The sequence below is a fragment of the Octopus bimaculoides genome, chromosome 21 (assembly GCF_046866305.1).
Source record: "Octopus bimaculoides isolate indiv1 chromosome 21, ASM4686630v1, whole genome shotgun sequence".
NCBI classification, from domain to species: domain Eukaryota; kingdom Metazoa; phylum Mollusca; class Cephalopoda; order Octopoda; family Octopodidae; genus Octopus; species Octopus bimaculoides.
In genome coordinates this window covers 30684761-30697080 of record NC_142948.1, presented here as the reverse complement: position 1 = coordinate 30697080, position 12320 = coordinate 30684761, and the positions used below count along the sequence as shown (strand labels likewise).

Sequence of the window (12320 nt, the reverse complement as noted above, 5' to 3'; positions counted from 1 at the left end):
AAATATTTACAAAAAACGATGCTGCTTGGACAACAACCAGCCAAACGTTGTGTTATTCTGTTTTTACTAAGAAGGAATCGAAAAGAAGTGGGATTGTTGTTTAACTCTAATCCTATCTGATCATGTGGAACATAAGCATAGGTAACATAGGTATTCCAATCATGGCTATATCAGACTTATTATCTGTATATATAATTACTATCTTAAGACCTGTTGAAGATAGTGTGAAACTTCTCAGTTATTTCTAGCAAGTCAGGCAATCTCATAGAGGCTCCTGTCGAAGTTTGCTAAAGTAATTAACTCCATTTAATTGCCTGTCTTCTAATTAAACACAGTATGTGGAAACAATTTACTGGAAGTGTGCGGCAGCCAAAATCTGTTCTATAAAGTTTTGAAAATGATTAATGTGTTTTCGAAAGAATTTGAACATTAAACAAGACTTTTTTTTTAATTCCTGAACTCAAGCAGACCCAAAAGCACTTACCTACTTGTTATAGCCCAATTCCAAATGCCTTATCCATTGTGACTTGTCTTGTTGAGAGCCTTTAGACTGTTTTGACAGAAATTTGACTTTATAAATTTGTTCAGCTTGTTGAATGATTCCATACATTATTTGTGAGAAAATACGTATTGTTCATCTGCTTAATACCATGAAGTATAAGTACCAAAATCAGTTTAGTAATATGAGAATTGTTTAAGATCATTGGTGATTAACTGACCAGCTGTGATAAGATTTTCTTTTTATCAAGTATTGTTATTTAACCAGTAGGCATCTTAGAAGTCAACCCTTTGTCAGCCCTGTGGATCACATATGATATCCAAGACATATTTCCCTGGCATCCGTACATCATATATGATACACATTACCAATTTCTTTTTCAACCACTAGAGTAACAGGAGATGTATGAAAGGAAAGAAAGTTCCTTTTATTTATTTCTCAGAACATACAAAACACAAGCTCAGTATAAGTCTGAAAACAAGCCTGGATGTTTAGAATAAACTTATGAAAATGTTTTGTCCTAAGCTAATAAGCTAAGGTGGAACCTTTCATGAACTAGCTCAAAGAAATCTGCTGAACTTAAACTGTCAGAACTGCTGTTTGATGCCAAGTTTCTTGTGAGCTTTGATACCACAGAATTGTCTGTCTCTTATAACCACTACTTGCTGCCAAAGGCTTTGTCTTCGAAACCCCCAAATAATTTTTAGTTGAATTTATTATTGATCCCTTGCTCAAGAACACCACACAGTCCAGTCTGTGGAATTGAACTTGCTACTTCATGATTATGAGCCCGAATGCCAAAAGGGTTAATCCCAATTCTGTTAATCTTTTTATCCTTTAACTCTTTCACCTTCTCATTAATCTGTCAAATGTAATGTTTATACATTCACTTTATTTTGAATTACTCAGGCATTGTCTCATAGCTTTAAGATTTCAATGATGTGATTGCCTATTTTTAGAATGACATCATTGTGTAGATGTGAGAGATTGGATCTGGCCAGTTTGCATATAAAAAAGCAAAAAAAGAAACAAAAAAAAGAATATTTGGGCTGAATTTGGCTGGTTTAATCTTTTAGCATCCAGATTATTTTAAATGTCATCTTATTTATTCACATTGCTTTGAATTATGAATTTTGTAGCTTCAAGAGTTTGATGTGGTGTGGTAGTTCATTTTTAGAACGACATTGTAGTGTAGGAGCCAGATTTGGCCAGTAATAATATAAAGCAGGTAGAATAATTTGGCTGGTTATGGCTGGTTGAAATGTTAAAGGGATGAAGAGGAAGTTAACAGTTCCAATATGTTTCAAACTATAGTAGAAGACACTTGTCCAAGGTGCCAATGCAGTGGGATTGAACCCAGAACCATGTGTAAATGATTTTTAAAAGAAATGCAAGCTAGATGGAATAATAAACCAACACACAAAATTAGATTGCTTTGATTAAAATGCCAGGGAGTGTTGGGACTGCAAGGGGTTGTGAACTGCTGACTTATGTATTTATTTTTGATTACATTCCAGATACACAATGACTCAACCACGTTCATATCCAGCCACCACGGACAAGACTGTCCTCAACCACTACTTGGAACTTCCTCAAGATAAAAATAATGTCATGTGTGAATATATTTGGATTGACGGTACTGGCGAAGGTCTGCGAAGCAAGTGCCGTACATTGGAAGCAGTCCCGACCCAGCCAAGTGGTATGTTAACAATTTGTTTTTTGTAATCACATTTTACTCCCTCAGGTTTGTGAGTAATAGTATTGTTGATGATGGGTTTTTCCCCGGGGAGCTGGGAGAATCACTATTCTCTGTATGAGGGGCCGCTGAAAAGTGTCTGGCTTTTAAGGGTATCACAAAAGGCCTGGCTAGAGGCCCAACCTTCCAAGTTCTTTTACAGGACCTAGAAAAACTGAAGGATAGCTGCCATAAGTGTGTCAGTCCGAGAGAGGAGTGTGTTGAATAAAATCATAATTAACTGATCCTCCTGTATTTTGTTTTACCAAAGTCAGGAACTTTTCAGCACTCCCTTGTATAAACAAAGAGATAGAAAGAGAAAAGGCTTGTAGCACCAGTCCCGATACTTTTTGATCAGACCTCGTATATATATTTATATATATATATATATTCACTGGGGCAGATTTTTTACAGTCAAATGATGCTCTTCCTGTCACCAACACTCACCTATTTCCAAGAAAGGCTATAGTTCCACTGTGGCTGGATGTACTTTCATAGAAGATCAGAAATGAACAGACTTGTATGATGGTGACACTTCTTTACAACTACCATGTGAGGTCAGCAAGGAGACACAAAGGTAGACGCAAAGTGGTGAAAGATGATCGCTGTATTGGAGACAACCTGCCTGACCCATGAGAGTGTGGAAAAAGTAGTTGTAAAAATGAGATATATAATAAGTTACTGCTCACTTGGCAATTTATTTTTACAGTCCACCTCTCTTCTGAGTAAACTTATATTTTGAGAAGTCTTATTGATTTGGTGTCCTAGTTTAAAATCGTATGTTTTTATTTATTCTATCATTGATTATTTGTATCAACTTTCAGATATTTTTTTTTATATAAATATTTAGCGTATAATGTACATAGTTTCTTGATTTGTTCTTGTACCGATTTTAAAATATTGATTGTTCTTTAGTTCTAGGTCATTCGAAGTTATTCTGCCTTTTTTAACAGTGTCTTATAGTACTACATTATCCTATGCCTTCTTCGGAGACAGTTGGGTTTGACTTAGGGGAAATTTGACTAGTTTCTAACAAGTTTAGTCATCGCGTAAATGCTCTCATTGTAATTTACTAAAAACAATTCTTGAGGTTTGTCTGTTGGAGGAGTGCAAAACTAGGACAAATCTCTACTGCCTACACTCCTAATGACAGAGGTCAAATGGACAAATGTTGAAGACTGCTTGTATTCTGATTATAGTTAGGTTCTTACTCAAGTTATTTAATCTGAGTAAGGACCTAACTAAACAAAATCTTTTCTTTACAATTTAATTTTGGATAATATTGCAACTGGTGCTGGTGCCACATAAAATGCACTAGTGATGGTATCATGTAAAAAGCACCCAGTACAATTCTGTAACATGGTTTGCACTAGGCAGAGCATCCATCTGTAGAAACCATACCAAAACAGACAATAAAGTCTGGTGCAACTCTCTGGCTTGTCAGCTTCTGTCAAACTGTCCAACACATGCCAGCACGGAAAACAGATATTAGATGACAATTGTTTTTTTTTTTCTTTTGTCCTTCAGTTAGATTTTCTATTCCAAAATATTTAGTTTTATAATTCTAATTTAATCCTTTTGATTGCAACCCACCAGACACAACCTTCATCATTTTCATCATTTAATGTCTTGTTTTCCATACTGGCATGGGTTTGATAGTTTGGCAAAAAGCTCTACTGTCTGCGTTGGCATGGTTTCTACAACTGGATGCCCTTCTTGTCACCACCCACTTTACAAAATGTCCTCTATGGCGGTGGCATGGGTTTGATGGTTGAACAGTTTGACTGGTAAGCTGGAGAGCTGTGCCAGGTTCTAATCTGATTCAAAGCTACAACTTTCCATCATAATTTTATGGAAGAACCTTTTCCTAACTTGGATTCCAAACACTAACTTGACAATATCTAAAATGAGTTGTTTGCTTTATAACCTTCAATTTCTTTATTTTATAAAAATTAAGGCATTAAAGATATCGTCAAAAAAAATAGTTCTGAGCTTAGTGTGGTTTTTATAGTTTTATTTAACTTTATTTTTTTTATTGCAAAAAGAATTCAGGTCTTTTAAAAATGCTCTTTCTCTCTCCCTCTCTCTCTCTCTTTTCAGACTGCCCTGTTTGGAATTTTGATGGTTCCAGTACAGCTCAAGCAGAAGGTTCCAACTCTGATATGTACTTGTATCCAGTTGCTTTATTTAAGGATCCATTCCGTCGTGGGGACAACCGCCTTGTTTTGTGTGATGTCTATAAGTACAACAAAAAACCTGCAGGTAAATTTTTCATGTTTTCCGCCACCCCTCCCCCTCCCCCATATAATTCTGAATGTTATAGAATTATTTTTACTGTTGATAATAAAATTGCTTGAATGTTGAAGTAGATTTTTAAGTTAAATTAGTATAGTATTTGAAAGATGAAGCATTAAAAAAGATAACAAGAAACAGTTGTGCTAAAATGTGAAGGCGCATGACTCAGTGGTTAGTGTCAAGCTCACAATCATGAGGTAGTGAGTTCAATTCCTGGACTGGGTTGTATGTTGCGTTCTTGAGCAAGACGCCTTATTTCACATTGCTCCACTTCACTCAGCTGTAGAAATGAGTTGCAGCCTCACAGGTGCCAAGCTGTATCATTGGCTCCTTTGCTTTTCCCTTGGATAACATTGGTGGCGTGAAAAGGGGATTCTGGTATGCATGGGTGACTGCTATCTTCCATAAACAGCGTTGCCCGGACTTGTGCCTTGGAGGGTAACTTTCTAGGTGCAATCCCACGGTCATTCATAATTGAAAATTTGAGTATGTTACAGGGAAAAATTGATGATAAAAAACTAATGATAGTTTTGAATTAACTTGGAAAGTGACTCACCATTTAGCATCATGAACTAGTATCTTATAATTAGGCTAATTTAATTTTCTATTCTGTACAGGGTTGGTAGAATTCATGGTCTGTAAGTTGTGGTTTCAGAGAGATTTGGTTACTTCAAGCAGGTCAAACAACCATTTCTAGAAGCTTCCTTGTTATAACTAAATCAAGCATATTAGTCATAGATGCAAACAGTACTGTAGCAGATATGGACTTCTGAGTTAGTTGTCTGAAATAAGCAGTTTCTGGGTGTAATCCTTTAGAGTATCTGCTAGTTGACAGCTAGGTGAATAACTAGAATTGGCCGCCCAGTGTAGACCAGGTTCTATAGACAGGAGCTGAATGCTGCCATTGATCTATGAGGGGGTGCTGAAAAGTTCCTGGGTATCACGAAAGGCCTAGATGGAAGCCCAACCTTCCGAGTTCATTTACAGGGTTTAGTAAAACTGAAGGACCGTTGCAATGAGTGTGTGAATCTGAGAGGCGAATAAATTGATAATTAACAGATCCTCCTGTATTTTCCTTTACCCAAAGTCAGGAACTTTTCAGCACCCTCTTGTATTTATACAAACATCACTCTATAACTAAATCAACATTTTCATGACTATGGCTTACCAGCAGAATTACCCAGTATTATCCTGGTGCTAATTGTTTAATTTAAATGACTTGTTTAATTTAAATGACTTGGCTTAGAGTACATAGTAATTCTTGTGTATCAAGATGAAAGAATATATAAATGCTTTAGTAATTTTACATTATACAATTTAATCCTTTCACTGATACTTTCAGATTGTGTCTATGCAAAACTTGATAAATAAATAAATAAATGAAATGTAATGATCATAAGCATATTATTAAATGAGATGTTACTCAGTTTGCAAAAAAACATGAGGAAAAGCCATTGTATCGTCTGGTTTTTGTCTTTTAATGATATTCTATATATCCTGTATGTTTATTTATATTAGCCCTTGTGGCCAATAAAAGAATAAGTTATTATTATTATTATGGTGGTACCCTGGCAGAATTGTTAGCACACCTGACGAAATGCATAGCAGTTTTCATCTGTCTTTGTGTTCAGAGTTCAAATACCCCTAAGGTCAACTTTGCTTTTCATTCTTCCAGGATCAATCAAGTAAATACCAGTTGAGCACTGGGTGTCAATGTAATCGACTAGCCTCCACCTCTCCCAAAATCTTAGGCCTTGTGCTTATAGTTGATTGGATTGCTATTATTGTTATTGTTATTATTTTTATTTCAGAAACCAATAAAAGATGTACATGTGTGAGTGTAATGGAGGCAGTGAAAGAGCAGCACCCATGGTTTGGAATGGAACAAGAATACACATTGCTGGATTTTGATGGTTATCCTTTTGGATGGCCTAAAAATGGTTTTCCAGGCCCACAAGGTAAGTTTATGAATTTTTTTATTTTTTCCTTCAGTTAGCAATCTGAAGCAACACGAAAAATACCTCATATATGGAAGTAAATCATTCAAGATATTATTATTATTATTATTATTATTATTATTATTATTACTATTGAGTTGACAGAATTGTTAGAATGTTGGACAAAATATCTTGTCCCTTTTCTTTAATCTGGCTTTTTATGTATGGCCTGAGTGGAGGCGCAATGGCCCAGTGGTTAGGGCAGCGGACTGACGGTCATGGGATCGCGGTTTCGAATCCCAGACCGGGCGTTGTGAGTGTTTATTGAGCGAAAGCACCTAAAGCTCCACGAGGCTCCAGCAGGGGATATATTGTTTATGGGAGATATAAAACATACGCAGCCTCTGTTACTCAGTGTCGGTTAGAAACCACATGGAAGCATATGTGCATACTGTTAAGTTTCATTTGTGTGGATCTGGTATGGGTGCTCCTTTGTGCAGTTCCAGCATAGACGCTCGCCCTGTGTGGATCTGGCATGAGTGCTTCCCTGCATGGATCTGGTACAGGCACTCCCCCACCCATGCAGCTGAAGTATTGGTCAGCCTGAGGTTATAGTTGAAGATACTTGTCCTTTGTGCCACTAATTGGGATTGAACCCAAAATCATGTGGTTTTCCTGCCCTTAAATGTCTTGCTAAATTCTATTGCATGTCTTGTATTTCTTCAGGTCCTTACTACTGTGGTGTTGGTGCTAACAAAGTGTTTGGTCGTGACATTGTGGAAGCCCATTACAAGGCCTGTCTTTATGCTGGAATAAAGATTTGTGGCTGTAATGCTGAAGTTATGCCTGCTCAGGTGAGAATCATACCTGTCATCATCATTTAACATCTGTTTTCCATGTTGGCATGGGTTGTATGGTTTAACAGCAGCTAACCAGCTGGAGAGCTGCATCAGGCTCCAATTGCCTGCTTTGGCAGAGTCTCTACTGCTGGACACCCTTCTTAATGCCAACCATTTCACAGAGAGTACTAGGTGATTTTTTTTCATGGCTCCAGCACCAGTGTTTTGTATGTGGCATTGGCATTTGGTGCTGCCATGGTGCTTTTTTACATGGCTCCAGCACGGATGCTTTTTGCGTGGCTCCAGCATGGGAGGCCCTCATGTGGCTCCAACATTGTACCGAAACAGGTACTGGAGCATAATGCAGTTCTTGGGTCTACTGGATCCTGTTAAACACCCGAGCCATGCCAGCATGGAAGAGGGACATTAAATGGTGGCGATATATTTGGTCAGCTGCACTTTTCATTCTTTCAGGGTTGGTATATTATTGACTACACCTCTCCCTCCCCCTACTTTGAAACCTCATATTTATGTAAGAAATTATTCTTATTTCTGTTTTCATTTTTTTTTTTTTTTTTTGTCTTGGTATTCTAGTGGGAATTTCAAGTTGGACCATGTGAAGGTATTGAAATGGGAGATCACTTGTGGATGGCCCGGTATATTCTTCATCGTGTTGCTGAAGATTTGGGTGTTGTCATTAGTTTTGATCCAAAACCAATGACCGGAGACTGGAATGGCGCAGGAGCACATACCAACTTCAGTACCTTAAACATGAGGAAAGACAATGGTTTGAAGTAAGTATATCTGTCTATATTTTTTTGCTGGTTGATTCATTTTCTTTTTTTGCTGTCTGACACCACCTTTCAAGCACTTCCTTCATATTTTGAAGAAACCTATCTGGTTCATAATCATCATCATTATTGAAAGCCTGCTTTCCATGCTGGCATGGGTTGGACAGCTTGACAGGAAACCAATGAGCTGTGGGGCTGTGTCAAGCTCCAATGTCATGTTTGACATGGTTTCTACAGCTAGATACTCATTTTCATGCTAACTACTTTACAAAGTTTTGGTTATGGGAAAATATTACCTCACTGGAAATGGGTGAGTGTTGGTGACAGGAAGAGCATTTGGTTGTAGAAAATCTGCCTCAACAAACTCTGTCAACAAGCTTCGTCTGAACTATGCGAGCATGGAAGAGTGGACATGAAAACAATGACGGTGACTCAGTCAACTGTATCGTAAAATTTTAGCTTTGTACTAATGCAAGAATTTTTTTTTTTTTTTCCCTATGTATTTTCAGGTATATTGAGGCAGCTATTGAAAAGTTAGCTGAAAATCATGAAGAACACATTAAAGCATATGATCCAAACAAAGGCCAGGACAATGTGAGACGACTTACCGGACGCCATGAAACCTCTTCTATTCATGAGTTTTCAGCTGGTGTTGCCAACCGTGGGGCAAGCATTCGCATACCAAGGTCTGTGGCAGATGAAAAGAAGGGTTACCTTGAAGATAGACGCCCCTCATCCAATTGTGACCCATATTCAGTTACGGAAATCATTATCAAGACCGTGTTATTATAAGCCAATTCTCTCTCTCTCTCTCTCTTCTCTCTTTCTCTCCTTGAAAAAAGATTTACAAATGATAGACATTCATTTTCTTTTTTAATCCCTTTTTTTTTTTTTACCTCCATGGGAGGTTTCAATTTCTCTATATGTATACATATTGTATATGTATATCAATATATACACTTGTGAGTGTTAAAATAAATATATATATATATACATATATATATATATATATATACTTACACACAACATACAAACGCATAAAAAACAGATCTGAGTAACTATTTTAAAAAATATAACTGATGCATATTTTGGGTTGGTTTTTGTCTTTTATTCACTTCTCTTTTATTGGTGGAAGTTGATTTTTTTTTTTCTCTCTCTATAAACATGACTACAAAATTTATTTCTTTTTAATAGAATAAATACTCATTCTTCGGTGAGATCATCATTTCATTTATTTCTATATTTTATTGTTTTTTTGGGGTCCTTTTAGAAATGAATTCCACTCATTTCATCCAATGTTTCTTTTAATTTGGACACTGAACAAAAATAAAGATACATATATATATATACATGTATACGTTTTTTTTATTCTTTTATTGTCACCAGTCATTAAATTAAGACCATGCTGGAGCACAACTTTTGAGTAAAGTGAGTTGATTATGGAACTAGACAATAGGGTGAAAGGTGACCCCCCTTTGGTCATGAATGACCATGGGAAGGCACCTAGGTACAAGTCCGAGCAAGGTTGTTTATGGAAGACCAGCAGTCGCCCGTGCCTCTCCTCTCCAAGCCACCAATGTTTTCCAAGGAAAAGGCAAAGGGGCCGATACAGCTTGGCAACAGCGACGCCACAACTCATTTCTACAGCTGAGTGAACTGGAGCAACATAAAATAAGGTATCTTGCTCTAGAGCACAACATGTAGCCTGGTCCAGGAATTGAACTCACAACCTCACAATAGTAAGCTCGATTCAATAAATGGAACTAAACAATTACACTATTAATCAGTGGATCTTGGCCACCATTTTAGTCTTATGGACTCCTTTGATTCCTACAAAAAAAATCTAATGTGGACCCCGGTTGCGAATCATAGTTTTAAAATGTTACTCTTTGACTTGTTCAGTCATTTTGACTGTGCACTGCTTTTTAGTTGAAGAAATTGACCCCTGGACTTATACTTTGTAAGCCTGGTACTTATTCTGTCGGGCTCTTTGTAAGCCTGGTACTTAATCTGTCAGGCTCCTAATTGACTCTGCTTTTATGTTCTTTTTAAGGCGAGCCACCATCTATTATTAATTATTGCCCCCATCAATATTCTCTTAACTAGCTCTCTGAGCCGGTCCCTGTAAGCCTGGCGTGCCGGGAACAATGCGTTTAGCATCCAGTAACCAGGTCCCTGTCTATGTAGGTCGAGCGTACATACCACAAATTTATGGTCTGTGTAACCACCTATTAGAAAATGTGGACACCCTATGCTATCCCTATCTCTTATTCTGCAGAAAATCCTAAGTATGATCTGGATGACCCGTTGCAGTTTGACCAAGTCCCCGTTGGGGCATTGGGAAGGTTCAGTCAGCTAAGTAGAAACTTTTGGGCAGGTTTGGGAGGTTTTTGCACCCTACTTTCTCCCTAGTTATTCCCACATAGTTTATGTGTTCGTCTAAGATAACGTTCCAGCCCCCCACTAGCATTAAGGAGCAGGATGTCCCTAGAATGTTCGGGCACTGGACGAAGGAATGCAGTACGGTTTCATCGCTCAGCGAGCTCTTCCGGCAGACTTGGCTGACGGTACATCCGTGCCTTTGGAGTTTATCCCAAACGGGCAGCACCTCCCCACCGGTAGCACTGCTAGGTGAGGGACCTTTGAAAGTTGTCCCTAGGACCCAGGCCGAAAGACCTCCGGAACAGACTGGCAAGTTGATTATCATCGACACGCCCAGAGTCCTCCCAAGAACGTCGTCGCACTTTTCCTCCACTAAGGTGGAGGTTGTCGCGAATAATTCTGTTTGGTACTGCGCAGGTTTGCGTGCTGCCAACCAGCTTGTTCACGACAAGCGCCAACCTCTTGGCTAACACCGTGGCCAAGATCTTCAGCTCTGCATTGAGCAGAGTGATGGGCCTAAAATTCTCTATCACGTTCCCTTTGTTTGGGTCCTTTCTCAGCAGTGTCACCGCCCCTCGACAAACAAAATTGGGAATTCTTCATTCTACTGTCAGTTACGATAGACATCTTGAGCAAGACACTTTATTTCGCGTTATTCATATCCATTCATCTGATAAAAATTAATTATACCTGTAATTAGAAGGGTCAGCCTTATCATACTCTGTGTCGCGCTGAATCTCCCTGAGATCTACGTTAAGAGTACGCGTCTATGGAGTGCCATCACCTGGTACGGTCACGGGTTTAAATTTTGTATTTTTTAACGATGTGGTAGTCGTGGCTGGAATGGTTTTGCTCATAGTTCTGTTCAGTCAAGGTGGACTTGGTGCTAAACGACACCAACATTTAAATATCTAAAGTTCATAGTGTTTGAAAAGAAGAAAACTTACATAGTGTCTCCTTGCTATTTATATAAAATCGTTTGTTATTGCAATGGAAACATTATCAGGGTCACTTTACTTGAGTTATTTACTTCTAAAAAGACTGACAAGTCACGTTGAATGTGTTTAAACAGCATTAATATAATGGTATAATTAAATACTTGGCTGTAGGAAATGAGAGCATGTTTTCAATTCCTTAATTTCGCTTGATCGCATATCCTACTAATCGTGCTTTTTTTTCTTCTTTTCTATTTATCATTTCAAACGAAGCCGGTATAAAATACCTACTATGTACTTACAACTGTGTGTGTATATTTGAACCTGTTTCACTTGGTTAACACATAACAAGATATAGGTGTATGTATAGTTAAACACATGAAAACAAAACCTTGCCCCAAATATGTCGGAAAGCCTCATAATGAGGTATAGCGAGGAGACATCTAATGATTACTTATTAATACATCTTAATGTACTCTACAAGGTCACTTCTCGATTTAATATAATTTTCAACTGAAATAAGAATGGCGTTTTGCCATAAGAAACATACATGTATATGATAATTTAATGCGACAAAGTTGCTTTCCAAACCGAAAATATTCTTTTCCTTCAGCTTCCTCACTTGTTTGGAGTGTATTCATTTCTTTTATTTCTTGTGCTCCAAATAATGTGTTGAACAAACGAAAATGTATCCCATAATGGAAAAAGAACTATAACAAAATTTTAATAATTTTGGCCTTACGAAGCGTCGGAAAGATCAGCTGAAGCACATTCTTCTTGTCTGTGAAATTCCTGCCAAAGACCTTGAAAGACTTACTGCAGATCGGAAACAGAGACAAAAGATGACTCACGATTATGTTAAAACAATTCGAAGGGCAGGCCGTCATCGAACATCAACAATGCATTT

At 37.8% G+C, this 12320-nt stretch overlaps 1 protein-coding gene across 2 annotated transcripts in view; it reads left to right on the top strand.

Moving 5' to 3' along the window:
- LOC106875608 (glutamine synthetase) overlaps nt 1-9443 on the top strand; it is a 70390-nt gene extending 60947 nt beyond the window's left edge. For both annotated transcript variants that reach the window (XM_089339007.1, XM_089339008.1), the window contains exons 2-7: nt 2017-2198; nt 4335-4496; nt 6341-6487; nt 7193-7320; nt 7900-8099; nt 8606-9443. In XM_089339007.1, coding sequence (XP_089195133.1) covers nt 2017-2198; nt 4335-4496; nt 6341-6487; nt 7193-7320; nt 7900-8099; nt 8606-8888 — 1102 coding nt within the window. In that variant the 3' untranslated portion in view covers nt 8889-9443. The remainder of the gene's footprint in view (nt 1-2016; nt 2199-4334; nt 4497-6340; nt 6488-7192; nt 7321-7899; nt 8100-8605) is intronic.
- The last annotated feature ends 2877 nt before the right edge of the window (nt 9444-12320 follow it).